This window comes from Copadichromis virginalis, linkage group LG9 (assembly GCF_057382275.1).
Source record: "Copadichromis virginalis isolate Kocher_CV1m ecotype Utaka linkage group LG9, C_Virginalis_male_GT1.1, whole genome shotgun sequence".
Classification (NCBI taxonomy): Eukaryota; Metazoa; Chordata; class Actinopteri; order Cichliformes; family Cichlidae; genus Copadichromis; species Copadichromis virginalis.
In genome coordinates, this window is record NC_140626.1 from 25,142,290 (window position 1) to 25,164,751 (window position 22,462).

Here is a 22,462-nt window from a genome sequence, read left to right on the forward strand (position 1 = left end):
GGGGGCCTAAGGGTACATCTTTCGCCATCTTACAATGCTGGGATTGCAGCCATTCCCCAACTCTCTGTGAATGGTACTCATGGCCATTGATCAGTGGGCTTTGATCAGTGGTTGTTGATCAATGGTCATGAGAATTTGCATAATTAAGACTAAGGAACTGACCTCCCAGCCCATTGTTCCTTCAGTGGGCTGGTTTCAATCATTATGCAAATGTGCTGTTTATAAGATTTGGGGAAACCTGCAGTCAGCTGAGACTGAAGAAGTCACTTGGATGAGTGACGAAACGTTTCTCCCACAAAACGCTACGTCCAGATGAACAGAATCAACTTTTGAAGAGTAGCTGTAAATACACAGAAATGAGTGCAGTTCTGATACACGAGAGGAATTTTGTGGGTTGACAGGGTGTGCCTGTAACTTTTCCTGACTGGAGCTTATTGAGCACAAGAATGACATACAAGATGCGGTTTCTACAGCCCAAGTATACTTATATGATGGTGCATGAGTACTACACAAGGCTGCATGGTGGTGCAGTGATTAGCACTATCAAGTCATCACAAGACAGTTCAGGGTATAAATCTCTTGATATGTTACGACATGTCTTTTTGGAATTTAAATGCTCTCCTTGTAAATTTCTGAGTTTCTTGGCATCTTTCACATTTAGACCTTCTTTATTTTGTACAGTTTTCTTAAGCTGTAGTATATAGTTAAACTGTGGTAGATAATGAAAAGTGTTAGGTTAAATATGATTTATCCAGTTCCAGCAATAAGTATAAAATGCTCACTATATTTGATTTAAAGATAAAGACACTCGATTTTACTCTAAATGATTGTGAGAAGACTATCAAGTAACATGCTGTATGGATAAAATGATATATGGGTGGTAACTGTATCTGATGGTTACAGAAGATCCTTCTCAGATATTGAAATGTCTGACTACACAGACATCGTTCAGAAATGTCCACAGAGGTCAGTGGATCATGGCAGTCGCTGAAATTCTGGTGGTTATATCTTTATAACCAAGCTGAAAAAAAGAAAGAGAGTGAGACTGAGTGATAATGGTTATTCATCCAGTTGTGGAGGTGAACAGGCCGACCCTCTGCCCTCAGTCTACAAGCTGGTCAAACAGTGATGATGAGCTATGCTCTTTATTTTGTTCATAAAAAGATGTTTATAAAAAGACCAAATATATACTTTATTTTTGATGAGGTACATGAGCTCTTTATTGACTACAGCCAAGCCAGAAGCAGAAGCAAACTGCCTACTTTCAGCACCATCATGTTGTTATAAGTAGGTACACCATCTATAATATAGAAATACAAGGACAATAATAAGAATTGATTAATTAATAATTGACATTTTATTAAAAAGTAATGCAAATAAAAAGTTCTTTGTACCTTTAGAGAATACTGGGTAATGGGTTTTGCAGAACCAGAACCAAACATACTGTCAGCAGGAAGGAGTTCTCCTCAGGTGGATTACCTAAAAAACAAAACAAAACAATGTGAGCATGACAACGTTTAGAATTTTTTTTTTTTCATCAAATATTTTCAGTAAATATATTCATGAGACTTGTTATTACCAATAGAGGGCTGAGGTGTAGGTGGGATGATCATGTAATAGGTTTTGCACCAGGAGCCAACTGAGTTTGTCAGACAAAACCTGAATTGGTCTCCTTTTAACACGTCTTTGCTCACTAAGCTCTTGATCGGCTTATAGCAGGAAACATCAGAATCTATTTGAAATGCATTTGGGACCTCATCCCAGGATGAGTCAATTTCACTGCAGCTGTGAAACAAAGTAAAAGGAGTTTAAATAATCAGAGCTAAAATGCTCTCTGAGCTGAACGGCTGTGCAGGTAATCATACCTGTCCAATGACAGGTATGATTACCTGAGCAGAGGGTCGGCCTGTTCACCTTACTTAGAGCAAAACATCCAGGTATAGTTTGCTGGCACAGGACTGACAGTCTCAAGGTTGAGGGTACCATCATCCTTATTAAACAAGATGTTGAACTTTGGTTCATCTGGAACAAAAATCAGATGATCTCAAACATTCTCACATTTTAAATATAAATTATAATTAAATTTAAGTAATAATACAACTGTAACAAAGGTTACATTAACCCACCTACAACACACACTGATATGGTCTTTGTTTCCTTTTGTCCTCCAGCCTCCAGGTGTAACTTATAATCTCCTGATATGAGTGGATCACAAAGCTTCACAGTCCTGAGAAACAGTTCATTACAGTCCTCATATCACATGATTACACTGATCATGAAAAACGTGAATGAATGGATAATTTTACACTTCCACATGATGACAGTTTGCATCATTGAAGTACCTGTGCTGTGTTACCCATGTCTCCCTGACACATTTAGTCCTGTTTTTGTCAGGAGTCTCCCAGGAACAGTACTGGAGAACAGGATGGTAGGAAACAGTGGCCTGCAAGCAGGTGCTGGATGCCTCCTGAGCTGATATGATCTTGGTCTCATCCAGCTGTGCAGAGAGGAAACCTTCATCTGAGGAAACACAAGAATAAACCAGATTTATTCAGTGGGAACAGTTTCAAATAATAATGACATGAAATGAAGTCTACTGACCTGAGACATGAACATGAACAGACTTTGAGTTTTTATCTGCACTCGTGCAGGTGTATGTGCCGCTGTGCTCCTCTCTCACTGATCTGATGGACAGGTAGGCCATCTGAACACCGAAATATGAGTCATTTTTAATGCACATCTGGAAGAAAAACCCCATAATAATGATCATTTGCAGGATGATTATCAGTGAAGTACTTTGTGTCTCAGACTGAGGAATATTAAAGAGGTCGGTCAGTTTTCAGACAAACATAACAAGAAAGTTTAAGGAAACTCTCCCTGATTACAGGACATTACTGTACCTCCTCCTCCTTCTCTGGTGTACATGAAAATGTCCTGGCATTGAGCTGTTTTCCTCCTTTCTCCCACACAGGTGATCTCAGACTGTATCCCTTTACTCTGCAGCGAAGCAGCAGAGACTGACCTTCGCTCAGGGTGACAGTAGATACCTCATCTTTGTTCATTACGCTGCTCTGTAAGTCTGAAACACACATCAGGGCCTCAAGTAAGAAATATTTGCTTTTTGGAGATTAGTTAGTGAATCTCTGGGTAAACATTGTTTTTTCACTTTCACTATATGTATTTGAAGAAAGAACTTATGGATAAATTCATTATGGATGTATTAAATTTGTTATGAATTAATTTAAATCCAGTTACCGTAGTCATACAGTTGGGAGCACTCTTGTCCTTCAGCATTGGTTGCACAGCACATCATTCCTCTATTATAATATTCAGTGCTTGATATTGTGCGCTCTGTCTTTCTGTCGCTTCCCTTTAAACTCTGTTGTCCATCCTTGTTACTGGTCAAACAGAGAGAAAAAAAACCCATTTTGATATTTTTCAGAAAGCTGTGTCTATGAAAAACATTATTACCAAAGCTTGTCTGATACCTATCTAAAATCAAAATAAAGCATCTCTCTAAATGATTCAGTCTAAAATCAGAAATTAAGAAGTGTTGCTATTCTGAAGTTTGCATACAAATGTAAAGGACAACATCTTACCCAGACCATTTGATTGTGGGTTTGGGGAAACCCTCAGAGATGCACTTAAAAAGGGGAAAAGTATCTGACACGTCAACACCATCGAGCATCAGCTGTGGTTTTGTTGGACGTTCTAAACAACATCAAAGAAAACAGTTAAATTAATTGTATTATCACTCATTGATCATCAAACAGAGATTGTGTGAGTATTGTAGAAGAAATAAGGTGAGAAGCTGTTACTCACTCATTACATGAAGAATCACAGTTGTGGAGAACATGGTGACATTGTTGGATTTACAGGTCAGAGTGTACTCCCCTGAATCTGTCTCAGAAAGCTGTGATGTGACCATGGACTGACTCCCATTTCTGCTGAGGTTAAAGGAAACATCTCAGTTTAAATACATAGAAATATAAAGCACCCAAACAGAAACACAGACGGTCACTTACGCTGTCATTACTCGGTCTTCTCCTCTGATCCAGTGGCAGACAAGAGATTCAGAGAGGAAATCCAGGGAGATGATGAGTTTCATACCCACTGCTAACACTTTGGTGATGGGACCAGATGGATTCAGATAATCAGCTGGTGTCAAACATGCTGCCTGAAAAACAAGAGCCAACATTTAATCCTCCTTCATTTAGCAGCAGTAAAATCATCACCACTGGCAAGATCTGAATTAGATTTTCCCGAAAACACATAAAAAAAGTTGATCTCCTGATTAAATGTTTCCTTTAAAAAACAAAACAAACGAAGCTTATATTTTGTACCTGAACAAAACTTGTACTAAAACCTCTTCAAAATGTATTAGAATGACACAAAGTGATTACAGGAAATCACAGAAAGAGCAGCTAGCACTATTTCCCTCTCTGTTGCTGTGTGCTTTTTGCTGCCCTGTACACCATAACACACACACTGCCATTTGCGAAGGTAAGCTGGAGCTACACAAACATTAAAGAGTCGATGCACAGCATGAAAATGGGTGTTCACTTCTGTCTTATCTAGACTATAGGTGTCTTGTTTACCCAGATATGTATATGTGCAATTAATGCATATTTCAGACTGGTCAAGAGGGGTTTATTAAAGAATAATAGTTCATTTTATGTCATCTCAGAACTATTCCCTGCTTTAAGACTTCATTGTCAGTATCACTTTCAGTTATTTGATCAGAGTTTAGTTAAAACAGCTCTTACCTCATGACTGGGTACACAGACTGGAGTCTTTACATCATCAGAGCAGAGCACTCCGACAGCACACAGCAGCAGAACAGCTGGAGACATAGAAAACTGAATCTTTAGTTTAAATATTACTGAAAATCAAAACAAATGTATATACACCAGTGGGAAAAAACAAAACCAAAAAAAAAAGGAACATAAATGCATCATTAAGAAGAAATGATTGCTTTTCTAAGTCAGACTGTATTCATGAACTACAACTGTGTCATAAACAAAATGCTTCATAACTCAAAATTTAGCTCTGGCCAACTACACAAACCTTGATTGCAAGTCTGTGATTACCTTCGATTGTTGTTGTGCAGGAATGAATAACTCTCACTCACCTGCAATCATGTTTCTCTGCCTCCAAGTTTTCTTTCTCGTATTCTGAAAGGAAAATTTGTTGCTGCAACAGCGCTACCTATATGAGAATTTCATCCCAAGGAAATGAAAAGGGCTAGTCTCTATGATGGTGGAAAAACAAGACAAGAAGCGAGGATATTGCGCACCAGACGGGCAGGATTTGAGAGGGGTCCTCGCACACTCACAGAGCACCAGCAATATTCACGAACAAGACAAAACAGTTAATAATATCCTAATAATATCAAAGGAAAAACAAACACAAGTAATTAATCACAGCTGGATCATAACGGGACGCTTTCTCCATACATCCGATAGATAAACTAGCTTCACAGACGGAATACAGCATCTCTAACTAGAAACACAGGAAAAGAGCAAAGATGAGTACAAACAAGGTTGAAACGTTGAAAGTATCTGCTCACCCAAAGCTGCCTAATCTGGAGAAGTCTGCCTCACTGCCCCTCCTACATGGAAATGGTACAGTTTCGCTTTCTGTTATTTGTTTTTCTCAATCTTTTTGTAGAAATCGACGAGTGGCTTCACATGTAAACGACATCATGTTTCACACATTTTGATGCGAAGTACTTTGACTTGAATAAAAGTCACTTCTTACCTTCTCATAAAAGTTAGATTGCTTTTCCCTTGGGACCAAAATAAAATAGACACATATGTAACGGAGCGGGTTTTCCAGATCTACTGGCGTTTAGATCAACTGGCGTTGGTCGAACAGATGTGTGGCATTCTTGCGTTTCAGGAGCTACTACCGACAAACCAGCAAAAAACCGCCAAATGTGTCACCTGTGACACTTGTGAGGTTGTCTCAAACACACTCCGTCAGTCTTGATGCTGTTGAACAACAAAATGTTTAAAAATGTGGCGAGTTTACCTGGTGATATCCTCATGCGCAACGCGATCGCGAAAACAGCAAACAAGTAATACCACGCCGATGTTGTTCACAGGACAGCAAGAGTAAACGATCGGGAGACCCTAGTCGTCGTTATCGTTCCCCTCGCACGGTTTATTTCTCCGGTTTCAGCGTTTTTGCTTCACAACTAAAGCGAGCAGTTTACTTTGTGCACTAACATGGACTCGAGTCAACCAGCGCCACCTCTGGCCAAGTGCCACAGCCTACAGCCAGATCAACCTGTGACACACATCTGCAGCACGTTTGATTTCGTTTCATGCACAACACATTTGTACCTTTCAATTGTGTCTGTTTGTGCGTCATGCAAATAAACCTTTGAAATGAATGAAATGACACTAATATTTCACTAGTGTTGTAACATCACATGTCGTTAGTGTAGTCTGTCTGTGTCTTTACTCTGCGAACAAACATTTTAGAGTTGGTTGTTATATACAGTCTGTATAAGTGTGGTTAAACTAATAAACATTTGTAAGGAGATGGCAGTTACTGTGAATGTACAGCAGGCGATTAGTAATAAACAGTCAGACAATGACTCTGACAATCTCATTCAATCTTGCAGATTGAATGCACCTTCTGTGGAAAGTGGTACCCCACAGTGTGTGTGGACTTCCCCTGTGCAGAAGGCGACTACAAATGTTGCGCATGCTAAATAAACAGAAAAAAGTGATCCCTGTTGTCTTTGCTTACTGATTGTTTTCAGTGTTGACAATCCACATTGCTGGCATTGCATCTTTCAACATGTTTGTGGGTAGATTTGGATGTACCAGGGGTAAGTGCAGCCACTCAGCCTCTACTCAATGTGATCATAGCAGCAGGTGCAGATGTGTCACAAGTTAATCTAGTAGTAGGCTATGGTAGTAGTGGACTGAGCTCCATTTGAAACTGCTCCAGCTGCTGTGTGATAGTGGATCTGCTACAAATTGAAGATCATATGGAAGTTTTGGAAATTAACCCTTGTATTATGTTGAAAAACAAAAAAGTGACATTGATTTTGTTGCGGGTCATTTAGATCCGTACTGTGTAAATCCACTCAGAATTATCCAAAAACTGCAATAAAACAATAGCAACTTTATTTCCCATCAGATTAACATGTAGAACACAGACATACAACAGTGACTTTCCATAACTATTTTAGGAACAATTTGGTTTTTCGTTCTTACAAACACATTTCTGTTGAACTTGCCCAGCGTTCTCAGTTTTTCAATGCTCAACATTTTCGATTTTGTCCACATGATGGACAGAATGTAACTGTGTGCTTTCTGCAGATGTACTTCTTGCATTTCTCACAAAAAGTGCTTGTTTTCAAACAGGAATCTTCCTAACTAAGATTTAAAACAGATTTCTACGTCTCCTCCAGTCTCACAAACAGATGACAAACCAAGCGACACACCCGAGTCACTGACTTTCTTAAATCCACTCACTCTCACTGGCTGTTTATTACTAATCACTGTGTAACTGCTGTGAATTCAAAGTAACTGCCATCTCCTTACAAATCTTCATTGGATTAACCACACTTATACAGACTGTATATAACTACCAACTCTCCAGCCATGTTGATGGATTGCCTATATTGGCTGGAAATATTAATTTCCAGAGAAAGGACACAGACAAACGATGCTTACAGGATGTGATGTGACAACACTAATGAAATATTGACGTGTCATATTTGTCCAAGGCGTATTTCATTGTTATGGAAAAAGAATATCAAAATCATGATGACCAATTGGAGTGGTGATTTCTATGACTTTGTGTATATAATTTGGAATTTTGTACAAATGTAGGCCAATAAGGAATATATGATATCATTAGGGTTAGGGACAAACAGACACAATTGAAAGGTACAAATGTGTTGTGCATGAAACGAAATCAAACGTGCTGCAGATGTGTGTCACAAGTTGATCTGGCTGTAGGCTGTGGCACTTGGCCAGAGGTGGCGCTGGTTGACTCGAGTCCATGTTAGTGCACAAAGTAAACTGCTCGCTTTAGTTGTGAAGCAAAAACCTTGAATTCGGAGAAATAAACCGTGCAAGGGGAACGATAACGACGACAAGAGTCTCCCGATCGTTTACTCTTGCTGTCCTGTGAACAACATCGGCGTGGTATTACTTGTTTGCTGTTTTCGTGATCGCGTTGCGCATGAGGATATCACCAGGTAAACTCGCCACATTTTTAAACATTTTGTTGTTCAACAGCATCAAGACTGACGGAGTGTGTTTGAGACAACCTCACAAGTGTCACAGATGACACATTTGGCGTTCTTTTGCTGGTTTGTCGGTAGTAGCTCCTGAAACGCAAGAATGCCACACATCTGTTCGACCAACGCCAGTTGATCTAAACGCCAGTAGATCTGGAACACCGGAAGGCTGGTTTTACTTCCACAGTGGTTTTGTGCGAAGGAAGGAAACCTTCCTCCAGTGAGCAGTGGAGCCGCCAAGGGAAAGCCCACGATTTAAAACTGTATGATTAAAAATATAATTTATTATATTTAAATAGTTAAAAATGCAAAATGAATTAAAACAACCTTGGCCAAGGGGTAGCACAATAAAAGTCAATAAAACACAATATTAAAAAGTCCAGTGGCCTGCGCCACGACCTAAAAGTCCCAGGGAGCTAAGAAATCCAGCAAGTGGTATAACCAAAGGAACCAGCGGAGTCCTCGCCTCCCTCTCGCACTCACGTCCTGATATGCTGAAGAAGGAGAGGAAGCGGCAGTCACTATTCTTTCCAGACAGGTTTACTTCATAAAAAAGGGATAAGTCAGAGACTTACCCCGGGTGGGCAGAGCTCTCAACTCCGCCCGCCGCTTCTTTAAAACTGGAAATCGGCACAGCCGTCTCGTAGCCTCCGCTGGTGCTGTCTCCGCTCTCCCCGCTGGTACTGTCGCTCTCTGCGCTGGTACTGTCGCTCTCTGCGCGCTGGTGCCTCTGCGCGCTGGTCCTCCTGCTGGTGCTCTCCGCGCTGGTGCCTGCATTAGCCAACTCTAGCCGCCTTAGAAGGGAAAACCCGGCGGCGTCTCGCCGCCCTATCAATGTTTCTGTTCCGGTTTCCCGAATGGGCAGAGCTCTCAACTCTGCCACCGCTTTCCTGTGGCAAACCAACCGGCACCAGCCCGTCTGGGCTTGTGGCCGCCGCCACCGCCTGATACCGTTCACTCTCCCAGTCCTCACTCCACCATCAGTCTCTTCTCTCTCGTCTCCCATCACTCTTATTGGCCTCCGGGACCTCACAGGTGTGTCGGGTTCATAATCAAGGAGGGGCGGAGACTTTCCAGGACAAGTCACCGATGAATACCATAAAACAGGCAATAAAACCCATAAGAATACAACACTATACAATATTAAAGAAAGTAAAACACAACCAAACATGCACAATAAAAATATCTTAGGTAACTTGTCCCTCTCCACCCCGTGACACATACACATGATTAACACAAATATATGATTACAAGCTTTTCTTTTAATGAATAAAACATATTGTACTTCAGGTATAATGCTTATATATATATATATATATATATATATATATATATAGATATATATAGGGTCCAGTAACCATCACAGTGGCAGATATCCAAGAAAGGGTCTCCAGTATGAAGAGTTGGACAGCACCAGGGCCCGACATGGTTCACGCCTACTGGCTGAAGAAGCTGACTGCACTCCACGAGCGTCTGGCAGCACAAATGAACCAGCTGCTAGTTAACGAGAGACACCCGGAATGGCTAACTGAAGGCCGGACGGTCCTGATCCCCAAGGACCCCAAGAAGGGACCGGTCCCCTCCAACTACCGACCAATAACCTGCCTCAGTACTACATGGAAGCTCCTGTCAGGCATCATATCGGCTAAGATGAACAGGCACATGGGTCAATACATGAGCGGGACACAGAAAGGAATTGGCAAGAATACCAGAGGCGCAAAACACCAGCTACTGGTAGACAGAACAATCAGCCGAGACTGCAAGACCAGACTGACCAACCTGTGCACTGCCTGGATTGATTACAAGAAGGCCTATGACTCAATGCCCCACAGCTGGATACTGGAATGCCTAGAATTGTACAAGATCAATGGGACCCTAAGAGCCTTCATCAGGAACTCAATGGGGATGTGGCGTACAACACTAGAGGCCAACTCCAAGCCCATAGCACAAGTCACCATCAAGTGCGGGATCTACCAAGGAGATGCTCTGTCTCCACTGCTGTTCTGCATAGGCCTGAACCCCCTCAGTGAGATCATTAACAAGACTGGCTACGGATACAGACTACGGAACGAAGCAGTTGTCAGCCACCTCCTGTACATGGATGACATCAAGCTGTATGCCAAGAGTGAACGAGACATCGATTCACTGATCCACACTACCAGGCTATACAGCAATGACATTGGAATGTCGTTCGGACTGGAGAAGTGTAGCCGGATGGTAACAAAGAGAGGGAAGGTAGTCAGAACTGAGGGGATTGAACTACCAGAAGGCAACATTGCAGACATAGAGGACAGTTACAAGTACTTGGGGATCCCGCAGGCGAATGGGAACCATGAAGAGGCCGCTAGAAAAGCTGCAACCACCAAGTACCTGCAGAGGGTCAGGCAAGTCCTGAGGAGTCAGCTGAATGGTAAGAACAAGATCCGGGCCATCAACACGTACGCCCTGCCCGTGATCAGGTACCCTGCTGGGGTAATAGGCTGGCCAAAGGAGGAGATAGAAGCCACTGACATAAAGACAAGAATGGTAAATGGCCTGCATTTGTATAGCGCTTTTCTAGTCCATAGGACCCCAAAGCGCTTTACACTACATTCAGTCATTCACCCATTCACACACACATTCACACACTGGCGATAGCAAGCTACATTGTAGCCACAGCTGCCCTGGGGCGCACTGACAGAGGCGAGGCTGCCGGACACAGGCGCCACCGGGCCCTCTGACCACCACCAGTAGGCAAACACGGGGTTAGTATCTTGCCCAAGGACATTTGGCATGCAGCCAGAATGCAGCCTGGGATCGAACCACCGACCTTCTGATTAGTGGCTGACCTGCTCTGCCACCTGAGCTACAGCCACCCCAAGAAAGCTCCTTACCATGCATGGAGGGTTTCACCCCAAGTCCAGCACCCTGAGGCTGTACGCTAAGCGGAAGGAAGGGGGCCGGGGACTGGTGAGTGTCAGCACCACAGTCCAGGATGAGACAACGAACATCCAAGAATACATTGGGAAGATGGCCCCAACTGACCGAGTGCTCAGTGAATACCTCAGGCAGCAGAAACCCAAGAAAGAGGAGGGAGACGAGGAACCATCATGGAAGGACAGGCCCCTGCACGGTATGTACCACTGGCAGATAGAGGAGGTGGCTGATATCCAGAAATCCTACCAGTGGCTGGACAAAGCTGGACTGAAAGACAGCACAGAGGCACTAATCATGGCAGCACAAGAACAAGCTCTGAGCACAAGATCCATAGAGGCTGGGGTCTATCACACCAGGCAAGACCTCAGGTGCAGGCTGTGTAAAGATGCCCCAGAGACAATCCAGCACATAACAGCAGGGTGAAAGATGCTAGCAGGCAAGGCATACATGGAACGCCATAACCAAGTGGCCGGCATAGTGTACAGGAACATCTGTGCCGAGTATAACCTGGAAGTCCCGAGGTCAAAATGGGAGACGTCCCCAAGGGTGGTGGAGAATGACCGAGCTAAGATCCTGTGGGACTTCCAGATACAGACGGACAAAATGGTGGTGGCTAACCAACCGGACATAGTGGTGGTAGACAAACAGAAGAAGACGGCCGTAGTGATCGATGTAGCGGTTCCGAATGACAGCAATATCAGGAAGAAGGAACACGAGAAGCTGGAGAAATACCAAGGGCTCAGAGAAGAGCTCGAGAGGATGTGGAGGGTGAAGGTAACGGTGGTCCCCGTGGTAATCGGAGCACTAGGTGCGGTGACTCCCAAGCTAGGCGAGTGGCTCCAGCAGATCCCGGGAACAACATCGGAGATCTCTGTCCAGAAGAGCGCAGTCCTGGGAACAGCTAAGATACTGCGCAGGACCCTCAAGCTCCCAGGCCTCTGGTAGAGGACCCGAGCTTGAAGGATAAACCGCCCGCAGGGGCGTGCTGGGTGTTTTTATATATAAAAACACCCAGCACGCCCCTGCGGGCGGTTTATCCTTCAAGCTCGGGTCCTCTACCAGGTCCAGTGAATCCTTAGACTCTGGCCTTCTACTTACTCCTCCAGCTACTCTGGAAAAATATTCAAGTAAAACCTCAAATCCTCATCCCAATAAAATATCTCTCACCTGTTTTTCTCTAGCAGAAGACCGTTCTCGTTCGGTGAACACACACTCACCCGAGACTCTTGTAGCTCCAGACTCTCCCCCGTTGATCTGAAATTCTGTAAAATAAACCTTTTAAAAACTGAACACAGTCTTCTGAAAACATGACCATTGTTGGATATGACAGCTTTATCCTGAGTGCGAAACACTTTATAACTGTGTTTTAAAAAGTGCTACACAAATACATTACTGTGACAGAGATACCAAACTCTTATGAAACAAACAAAAACCATGAAAGATTCAATTAATCTCCCTCGAAGGCTGATACTGAGGTTTATATTGCAAAGACAAATGACTTGGTGCCCTCTTCTATTTGTGTTTGTTAAAAAAGCTGAATATATTTACCTTCTTTTTGATGAAGAATATGAGCACTGTGCTGACTACTACCAGAACGAGAAAGAGAGTTATATTGCCTGCTTTCAGCAGGAATATGATATCCTGAGGTTGTTTACCTACAAACGACAATGTGAGCATGACAGCTTTAAATGAATTTCATCAAATATTTTCTGATGCAAATACTCTTTATTACCTATAGAGTACTGGACTGTAGGTGGGATGATTATGTGGTAACTTTGGCACCAGGAGCCAACTGAGTTTGTCAGACAAAACTTTAAATGATGTCCATCCCCGAGCTCTCGTCTCACTGAGCTCTTGATCGGCTTGTTGCAGGAAACATCAGAGTCTGCTTTAAATGCATTTGGGACCTCATCCCAGGATGAGTCTGTTTCACAGCTGCAGTGAAACAAAATAAAAGGAGTTTAAATAATCAGAGCTAAAATGCTCTCTGAGCTGAACGGCTGTGCAGGTAATCATACCTGTGATTGAACTCAGAGCAAAACATCCAGGTATAGTTTGCTGGCACAGGACTGACAGTCTCAAGGTTGAGGGTACCATCATCCTTATTAAACAAGAAGTTGAACTTTGGTTCATCTGGAACAAAAATCAGATGATCTCAAACAATCTCACATTTTAAATATAAATGATAATTAAATTTAAGTAATAATAAAACTGTAACAAAGGTTACATTAACCCACCTACAACACACACTGATATGGTCTTTGTTTCCTTTTGTCCTCCAGCCTCCAGGTGTAATTTATAATCTCCTGATATGAGTGGATCACAAAGCTTCACAGTCCTGAGAAACAGTTCATTACAGTCCTCATATCACATGATTACACCAGACAGCATAGTTCTCTGTCGCTGCTCATGAAAAACGTGAATGAATGGATAATTTTACACTTCCACATGATGACAGTTTGCGTCATTGAAGTACCTGTGCTGTGTTACCCATGTCTCCCTGACACATTTAGTCCTGTTTTTGTCAGGAGTCTCCCAGGAACAGTACTGGAGAACAGGATGGTAGGAAACAGTGGCCTGCAAGCAGGTGCTGGATGCCTCCTGAGCTGATATGATCTTGGTCTCATCCAGCTGTGCAGAGAGGAAACCTTCATCTGAGGAAACACAAGAATAAACCAGATTTATTCAGTGGGAACAGTTTCAAATAATAATGACATGAAATGAAGTCTACTGACCTGAGACATTAACATGAACAGACTTTGAATTTTTATTTGCATTCGTGCAGGTGTATGTGCCGCTGTGCTCCTCTCTCACTGATCTGATGGACAGGTAGGCCATCTGAACACCGAAATATGAGTCATTTTTAATGCACATCTGGAAGAAAAACCCCATAATAATGATCATTTGCAGGATGATTATCAGTGAAGTACTTTGTGTCTCAGACTGAGGAATATTAAAAAGGTCGGTCAGTTTTCAGACAAACATAACAAGAAAGTTTAAGGAAACTCTCCCTGATTACAGGACATTACTGTACCTCCTCCTTCTTCTCTGGTGTACATGAAAATGTCCTGGCATTGAGCTGTTTTCCTCCTTTCTCCCACACAGGTGATCTCAGACTGTATCCTGTAACTCTGCAGCGAAGCAGCAGAGACTGACCTTCGCTCAGGGTGACAGTAGATACCTCATCTTTGTTCATTACGCTGCTCTGTAAGTCTGAAACACACATCAGGGCCTCAAGTCAGAAATATTTGCTTTTCGGAGATTAGTTAGTGAATCTCTGGATCTTCTTGAAGTGAAGTTATTTGAACCAAATTTTACTCAAATTAACTCCTGTAACAATATATGGACACGTTCTTTGTGGAGTTATTTAACATCTTATTAATTAATTTCTAACCAGTTACCATAGTCATACAGTTGGGAGCACTCTTGTCCTTCAGTATTGGTTGCACAGCACATCATTCCTGTATTATAATATTCAGTGCTTGATACTTTGCTCTCTTTCCTTCCGTCACTTCCCTTAAACATCTTTGCCTCATCACTATTCTTGTTTCTGTTCAAACAGAGAAAAATCACATTATTAGTGGTGGGAAACTGTCATAGTCCCTCAGTCTTGACCACTTTCTTTCTTCTTGCACACTCACTCTCTCTTCTTAACTATCTGTATGTGTGTGGTGGTGGGAGTTGGGTTTGGGGGTGGTGGTGTTTTTTTTTTGCAGGTGTGGTACTCGTCTCGTGTTGCTGCCCTCTGTGCGAAAAATCACATACATGTTCCTGATATCCTCATTTGTAGCCGTACGTAAGATAGTGGCAGACTCTTTTGCTGGATAGTTGAACTACAAACAGTGAAGCCTGGCTCCTTTGCTTATGTGAATGTTCCACTTTTCCATGAGAAACCCCCCTCCCCCAACTTACCTGCTGTTTTCTTGTGCTGTCTGATACCCTATCCTAACCACAGATCCCAACAAAGTGTCCCTCTAAATGATCCAGTCTAAAATGAGACAGAAGAAGTGTTGCTATTCTAAAGTTTGCATACAAATGTAAAAGACAACATCTTACCCAGACCAGGTAATTGTGGGATTTGGGAAACCCACAGAGACACACTTAAAACGGGGAGAAGTATCAGACACGTCAACACCATCAAGCATCAGCTGTGGTTTTGTTGGACGTTCTAAACAACATCAAAGAAAACAGTTAAATTAATTGTATTATCACTCATTGATCATCAAACAGAGTTTGTTTGAGTATTGTAGAAGAAATAAGGTGAGAAGCTGTTACTCACTCATTACATGAAGAATCACAGTCGTGGAGAACATGGTGACATTGTTGGATTCACAGGTCAGAGTGTACTCCCCTGAATCTGTCTCAGAAAGCTGTGATGTGACCATGGACTGACTCCCATTTCTGCTGAGGTTAAAGGAAACATCTCAGTTTAAATACATAGAAATATAAAGCACCCAAACAGAAACACAGACGGTCACTTACGCTGTCATTACTCGGTCTTCTCCTCTGATCCAGTGGCAGACAAGAGATTCAGAGAGGCCCTCCAGGGAGATGATGTGTTTCTCACTGTTAGAGATTCTTTTATCAAGCACTCAGATGTAATGAAATAACACTCAGACATTTCAGCAGTTTAACGTGCACGGGTGAAACCTCAACAGAGATTCACACCCGTGGAGCAGCTCGCTGCCTTTATTTATACACAGCAGGAAGCATACAAAAAAGGAAATATCATGCTTATCTTGTCAAGCAAGCAGGTGTGATTTCTCAAGAACTTTGTATCCTCCACAAGGTCGTTTCTTACTCTTGGGTGGCGGTTTCCTGCTGCTGACATTTAATAAGAAGGCAAACAGTTTCCGTTATAGAGTAGAGAGCCAGCAGTTAAAATATGCAGCTGTTTGAGTACAAGACAGAAATATAAACACTCTTAGCTGATTATTATATGAATAATAAAACCTTTAAAAACAAAAATCCTCTGACACTTACCCACAGCCAAAACTTTACTGATGGGACCAGATGGATTCAGATAATCAGCTGGTAGCAAACATGCTGCCTGAAAAACAAGAGCCAACATTTAATTCCTCTTTATTAGGAAACTGTAAAATAATCACTGATTACTAGATCAATCCCATACTATATCAATGTGAGTTATGACTGTTCAACAGGGGCTTATCAAAGAATTCAGTGTTTATTTAAAACAGCTCTTACCTCATGACTGGATACACAGACTGGAGTCTTCACATCATCAGAGCAGAGCAGCCCAACAGCACACAGCAGCAGAACAGCTGGAGAGATAGAAAACTGAATCTTTAGTTTAAACAATTATTCAAACTATTATTAAAAAGAAAAAAAAAGGTCAGGGAAAAAGAGGAAACTCAACATAAATGTGTCCTTAAGAAAAGAAGTCTTTTCACTGAGCTCTGGTGGTGCACAGACTTGGGAGCCAGGAGAGCGAAACTGGCTTGAGAAAGAATGCTCCTTATCTGCACAAAGTGATCCACACACAAGCAGAATAACAGGACTCAACTTACCTTTAGCTATAAAAGTGAGGTCATGTTAAGAAAGTACTGGTAATGTAACTTACTCCATACATCGAATAGGTAAACTGCCTTCACGAGTGAAATACAGCACCTCCAACTAGAAACACAGGAAAAGACCACAGATGAATGTAAACAGGGTTGAAATATTGGCCTTACCTGATCACACAAAACTGTCTGCCGGGCGATGGGGAATTATCCCAGGGTGCCTCTCTGTCCCTCCTAAATGGAACTGTTTTGCTTCCTGTTGGAATCCTCAATCAGGAAGATCTTTCTGAGGTAACATAGGAAGATGCATAGATGCTGCCAATAGGCTTCCTGACTGAAATCTTGTAATTCAAGCAATATCCCAGCACTGAGCACATAGTGTGCTGGACTTCAACTGAATTGCTCATGAAAAGGTTTTTTTGTCTACACTTATCTAGTTGTACAGACTTTTTTTTTTTTGGAGATAAATGTTACAGGAGAGATAACATGATACACTTTGGCCCAGATTTTATTTGTGAGGATGATTATCAATGAAGTACTTTGTGTCTCAGACTGAGGAATATTAAAGAGGTCGGTCAGTTTTCTGACAAACATAACAAGAAAGTTTAAGGAAACTCTCCCTGATTACAGGACATTACTGTACCGCCTCCTCCTTCTCTGGTTTACATGATAATGTCCTGACATGGAGGTGTTTTCCTCCTTTCTCCCACACAGGTGATCTCAGACTGAATCCTGTAACGACTGACCTTCGCTCAGGGTGACATTAGATACCTCATCTTTGGTCATTACACTGCTCTGTAAGTCTGAAACACACATCAGGGCCTCAAGTCAGAAAGATATACCGTGGTCAACATTTGTGATTTGCTTCTCTGAGATTAGTTAGTGAATCTCAGTTTTGTTACTTTCACTTCAAGTATTTGAACCAAATTTTACTCAAATTAACTCCTGTAATAATTTATGGATGTATTAAATTTGTTATTAGTTCATTTAAATCCAGTTACCGTAGTCATACAGTTGGGAGCACTCTCGTCCTTCAGCATTGGTTGCACAGCACATCATTCCTCTATTATAATATTCAGTGCTTGATATTGTGTTCTCTGTCCTTCCGTCACTACCCTTAAAACTCCATTGTCCATCCTTGTTATTGTTCAAACAGAGAAAAAAACCCATTGTTAGTCGTGTAAAACGATATTTTTAGAGCGCTGTGTCTCTGACATATATTATTATCAAACCTTGTCTAATACCCATATTTTTCAGGTTGGTGTGTCTATGAAAAACATTATTACCAAAGCTTGTGAAAGTATCCCTCTAAATGATTTAATCTGAAGTCAGACATTAAGAAGTGCTGCTATTCTAAAGCATCTTACCCAGACCATTTGATTCTGGGATTTGGGAAACCCTCAGAGATGCACTTAAAAAGCGGGGAAGTATCTGACACGTCAACATCATCGAGCATCAGCTGTGGTTTTGTTGGACGTTCTAAACAACATCAAAGAAAACAATTAAATTCATTTTATTATCACTCATTTATGATCAAACAGAGTTTGTTTGAGTATTGTAGAAGAAAGAAGATGAGAAGCTGTTACTCACTCATTACATGAAGAATCACAGTTGTGGAAATGGTGGCATTGTTAGATTCACAGGTCAGAGTGTACTCCCCTGAATCTGTCTCAGAAAGCTGTGATGTGACCATGGACTGACTCCCATTTCTGGTGAGGTTAAAGGAAACATCTCAGTTTAATTACATACACTGTAAGAAGTCATCTATAGAATCTACCCAATAAATCTGAGGTAACAATTTGCATTGACTTTTTTGGGGTAGATTCAATATATTGTGTATAAAATAACTTCAATAAAAAGCTATGAAATACTTAATTAAATTGGGTAAAATTTACCCCATATTTATGTATACATTCAACAGCTACTTACTCATTGAAATTAGGTAAAATTATCTCTTGTTTGCTAGTTGGTAATACCTGATAATTAGTAATAAAATTTAATTATTATCAGTTGATAAACATTACCTATTCATATAAGGTAAAATGTACCCCCCAAAAAAGATATTCAAATGGTTCCTCATCTCAATGTTTTTATTCCATAAAAATACAGAATAAAGTGCAACACAACGGCTAATGCAGACAACACTTTCAAAGGCCACTCAGTCCATTTTAAAAGCCAAAAGCACATACAGAAACTCTACAAGGTTGTTTCTGTGCATGTACATTATCAAACATATATATGGATAGATAGAACAGAACACTAACACCAACATTCAATAGTTTCTGTGCTTGCTGTCAGAAGAAAAATACAGCTCCATCAAGCTATGTCCTCTGGGAACAAGAGGGGAAAGGTGTATGCATTGCATAAGCTTATTTTTGAGGCCGTGGACCTTGTTCAGTAGTTTCGCCCCGTCAAGTTCCAAAAACAGTTTTTGAAAAGTGTCAAATGTGTTCTTCAGCTCCTTCGGATATTCGAGGTTGAGGGCATATATCAGTCCCATCAGCAGTACACATGCCTTTGTTCGGCTTCCACATCCCTCCATCACTTGGTTTCCCAAGTCACACAATGGACACATCTGATGGATCCTCCTCAGCCATGATGTGGATCACGATCACCTTCATCATATTGTCTGTGTAATCCTCACATTCCTACGTGTTAAAAAGAAAGAAACAAAAAGCATGCACACGTTTTATTTTATTTAAGATGCTTTTTCAATATATTTCAGTTGATCTAAAGAGGGGAGCGGACAGAAGATGAATGGAGAAGGGGAGAACAGGGGATAGGAAAGGACAGGAGAGAAGAACATTAGGATCCCTTGAGTTAATAAGTAAACTGTTATCAATATGACAAACCTGGCAGTCATGAAAAAGATCTTCTTGTCTTTCCCCGAGGTAGCTAATGAGGCAGCAGATAAGGAGATCCCTTTTCTTCTCAATGCTCTGTGTCTGTAGGGAGATACAATTTAGTGAAAAGACTAAGTCGAGTGCTTTACTTACATTAAGACTGAATTACTTAAAAACAAAAACATGGCTGATGCCTCTCTCCAGCTTTCAACAGGTGAGAGGCTGGGTACACCCTGGACAGTCAATCACAAGGAAACATAGAGACAGACAGGATAAACAACCATGCACGCACACACTCAAACCTAAGGACAATTTGGAGAAACCAATTATCCTAACAGCCATGCTTTCTGACTGTGGGAGGAAGTTGGAGTACCCGGGGGGAACGCACACATGCACAGGGAGAACATGCAAACTCCATGCATAAAGACCCTGGGCCGGGATTTGAACCCAGGACCTTCTTGCTACCCACTGCAGCCCTCCATAATTACATATTTGTGAAAAAAGTCAATTAACATAGGTCATTCAAAGTGTCCAGCAGAGGTCTCATCTTGGAACCAGCAGCTCCTCCTTTGGCAGGCATAAGCTGCAAAAGACCTGGTGTGTACTCATCAAGTTTCAGCATGAATGTCTCCACCAAAGAAACTGTGGTGATGCGTCTGAACTCTTCGATGAGCTAAGAAGTAAGGGGACAAAAAAAATGACATTTCAATTTGTTGACATTTGTTTGACATTTGTTTTTTGGTGGATAGGAATAGTTATCACACATACTCACCTGAGCCTCAGTGAATAATGCTGGCCACCTTTCTTTTAACTCACCCACAGAGGGGCAGAGGCTGACCACTCCAAGTCTTCGGCTAGAGAACGTTTTATTCATTTTATCTGCAATTATCTTGGCGTTGTTTTTCTTTGTTATTTCATAAATTAATTCAAGCCTCTCTTTCTCCAGTGTCTCTTGGGTTTCTCCAGTAGGATGCGGAGGGAGATAATTAACCTCTGCTTTTTTTTGGCTTTTTTACATTCTTTGATGGCACTGCATCAGCTGGATGCTTCCTTTTTAAGGCATTAATTTCAATTTCCGGGTAAGAAAATTTTCGAGATCTTAGCTTGGCACGGTAATTGTGCATCTTGTTTTTTCTGCGCTGCTGCCAGCCATATAAGCCGGCAAATGATCCTGGCTAAGACACGGAAACTTTGAAACCAAGGCTTCAGCCACTGAGAGGATCTGCTGATTGGTTGGGTAAGCAGTGTACGAAAAAATTACTTTTGCAAGGTCTTGCATTGTTGCTGATTTAACACTGGCATCCATGAAAGGTCTTCCAGTGTTGCGATATGAGTTGTTTGCCTCAGCGAGGATTAGTTGTATGTCTCGGGAAAACTCCGGTACTTGAAATGGCACTGGCCACGCAGCAGGGCGACATGAATCAGGGAGAATGATGGTGTCACTGGAACTTGACGATGCGCAGTCAGACACCTGTGAGGGTGCATCATGATTGGCAGGGCAGGTGTCCGTTTCAGTAGTACTTGCAGGATGGGTGCTCACTGAAGTCGAAGAGTTCAATGCAGACGATGATCCTGATTCACATACTGGTTGTAAGTCAAGGGTGATTACTGGCTCTTTAAGGATCACTTTAACAGTGGCCTTGTCATACAAGTCAGCAGTTGAGATGACACTGAAAAACTGATTGTCAAAGTCTTTGTCTTGTATAGCAGTCCAAATTCCCCATGTATCCCCATCCACTGTATTAGGAATTCCTGTTGGAAGTGTCAACTTTTGAATGCTGTGTTCTTCTAAAACGACTCTTAACTGAACTGCCATTGTTGTTTGGTTTGTGTTTCCTCAGCTGTAGAGACAGAGAAAGAAAAGAAATTGAGACAGGTTATTAATAGTTGATAAGCTTACATGCATATATTTTCTTCATTATCTTCTGCCAGAGAAATAAAAGCAGAGATTTAGTTCAGTAGAATTTTGGATAAATAATTTTTGATTGTCATTTTAAGAAGAGGGAGATAAGGGAAGAAGAATAGAGGAGGGTTAAGTGTGCATCACATGCTTCTATTTTCTTTTTCAAAGTTATATGTATTGTTCCTGTTAAATAAACATTACAATAAACAAATAAGACAGGATGCCTGCCCATAAAGTTGTTGGTAAAATAATATATTTTTTCAATAATTTCAATAAGTGCACAAACATTTGATATAACAGAAATAATCAACCCATTACACTTACTCTGATGTGCAAATGAAGTGTTTAAGGGACACCATACGGCCATCTGCTATATTGTATGCAGCCATGTTTCTTTCAGTTCAGAATGTTTAAGGATTTCTGTCTCTCCTGTGGGCTCTACTTTGAAACTCCTCAGGTGTTCACAGTACCAGCCTCTAAGCAACTTCAGAACAAACACAGGAGTTCTGTGCACAATGACTATTTGATGGATTTCTGCAAAGTCAGGTAGGCCTCCTGTTGAGCCAAACGGCAGCATCATGCCAATATTATAGTCTGTGCCTAAAATGGTTGCTTTATTCGTCATGTTCACAAAGTCTTCCCTGGGGAACTTCCTTGCAAGGGACTCCTTAATGCTGTCTTTTAGAACATCGACTGCCACTTGAGTCTTCTGGGACACTGACAGTGCTGGCCTTTGGTGGTTGTAATCGTGGGTATGATATGCAATCATCGATTGGTGTTTTCTCGCCATTGTCATGAGGATGTTTCTACACCCAGTCTGCCTCACAATCCGTTTAAAGAATCGATGTTTGGCTTCAAATCGCATAGTCCAGAAATGTACAAGTGGCCCATAAACAGTAGGGGTGCAACGATATTCGTATCGATATTGAACCGTTCGATACAGTGCAGTTCGGTACGCATATGTATCGAACAATACAAAATTTTTAATTTATTTTATCAACTTTCCTTCTGA

General features: G+C 41.6%; 2 protein-coding genes and 1 pseudogene across 12 annotated transcripts; all 3 read right to left on the reverse strand.

Annotated features, from left to right (window-relative positions):
* Positions 1–1,178: 1,178 nt before the first annotated feature.
* On the reverse strand, positions 1,179–6,269 carry LOC146701963 (receptor-type tyrosine-protein kinase FLT3-like). 8 transcript variants are annotated; one of them, XM_085468410.1, is made up of 16 exons: positions 6,087–6,269; positions 5,761–5,993; positions 5,132–5,611; positions 4,767–4,843; positions 4,026–4,177; positions 3,823–3,947; positions 3,600–3,711; positions 3,256–3,398; positions 2,901–3,079; positions 2,602–2,740; positions 2,343–2,520; positions 2,127–2,227; positions 1,920–2,022; positions 1,580–1,785; positions 1,395–1,479; positions 1,179–1,300 (listed from the first exon to the last, which is right to left on the reverse strand). In XM_085468410.1, the coding sequence occupies exons 3-15, from the start codon at positions 5,139–5,141 to the stop codon at positions 1,397–1,399; spliced, it is 1,608 nt and encodes a 535-aa protein (XP_085324536.1). In that variant the 5' UTR covers positions 5,142–5,611; positions 5,761–5,993; positions 6,087–6,269; the 3' UTR covers positions 1,179–1,300; positions 1,395–1,396. The 8 variants fall into 8 exon arrangements, with proteins under 8 accessions (XP_085324536.1, XP_085324539.1, XP_085324541.1 ...); XM_085468413.1 differs by having other exon boundaries at positions 5,761–5,907; positions 6,034–6,269; XM_085468415.1 differs by having other exon boundaries at positions 5,132–5,208; positions 5,570–5,611; positions 5,761–6,269.
* Positions 6,270–6,665: 396 nt separating this feature from the next.
* LOC146701964 (receptor-type tyrosine-protein kinase FLT3-like) lies at positions 6,666–16,226 on the reverse strand. Of its 3 annotated transcripts, none has more exons than XM_085468424.1 (14): positions 16,166–16,226; positions 15,665–16,006; positions 15,462–15,583; positions 15,239–15,350; positions 14,584–14,732; positions 14,217–14,395; positions 13,918–14,056; positions 13,659–13,836; positions 13,420–13,520; positions 13,201–13,315; positions 12,915–13,117; positions 12,731–12,837; positions 12,400–12,444; positions 6,666–9,335 (listed from the first exon to the last, which is right to left on the reverse strand). In XM_085468424.1, the coding sequence occupies exons 2-14, from the start codon at positions 15,670–15,672 to the stop codon at positions 8,838–8,840; spliced, it is 1,956 nt and encodes a 651-aa protein (XP_085324550.1). In that variant the 5' UTR covers positions 15,673–16,006; positions 16,166–16,226; the 3' UTR covers positions 6,666–8,837. The 3 variants fall into 3 exon arrangements, with proteins under 3 accessions (XP_085324550.1, XP_085324549.1, XP_085324552.1); XM_085468423.1 differs by having other exon boundaries at positions 15,462–15,586; XM_085468426.1 differs by lacking the exons at positions 14,584–14,732; positions 15,665–16,006; positions 16,166–16,226 and having other exon boundaries at positions 15,462–15,527.
* A 2,750-nt stretch (positions 16,227–18,976) lies between these two features.
* On the reverse strand, positions 18,977–21,159 carry LOC146701965 (uncharacterized; annotated as a pseudogene). Its single transcript, XR_014922314.1, has 4 exons — positions 20,320–21,159; positions 20,063–20,220; positions 19,557–19,647; positions 18,977–19,352 (listed from the first exon to the last, which is right to left on the reverse strand). The product of XR_014922314.1 is annotated as an uncharacterized LOC146701965 (transcript).
* Between the last annotated feature and the right edge of the window lie 1,303 nt (positions 21,160–22,462).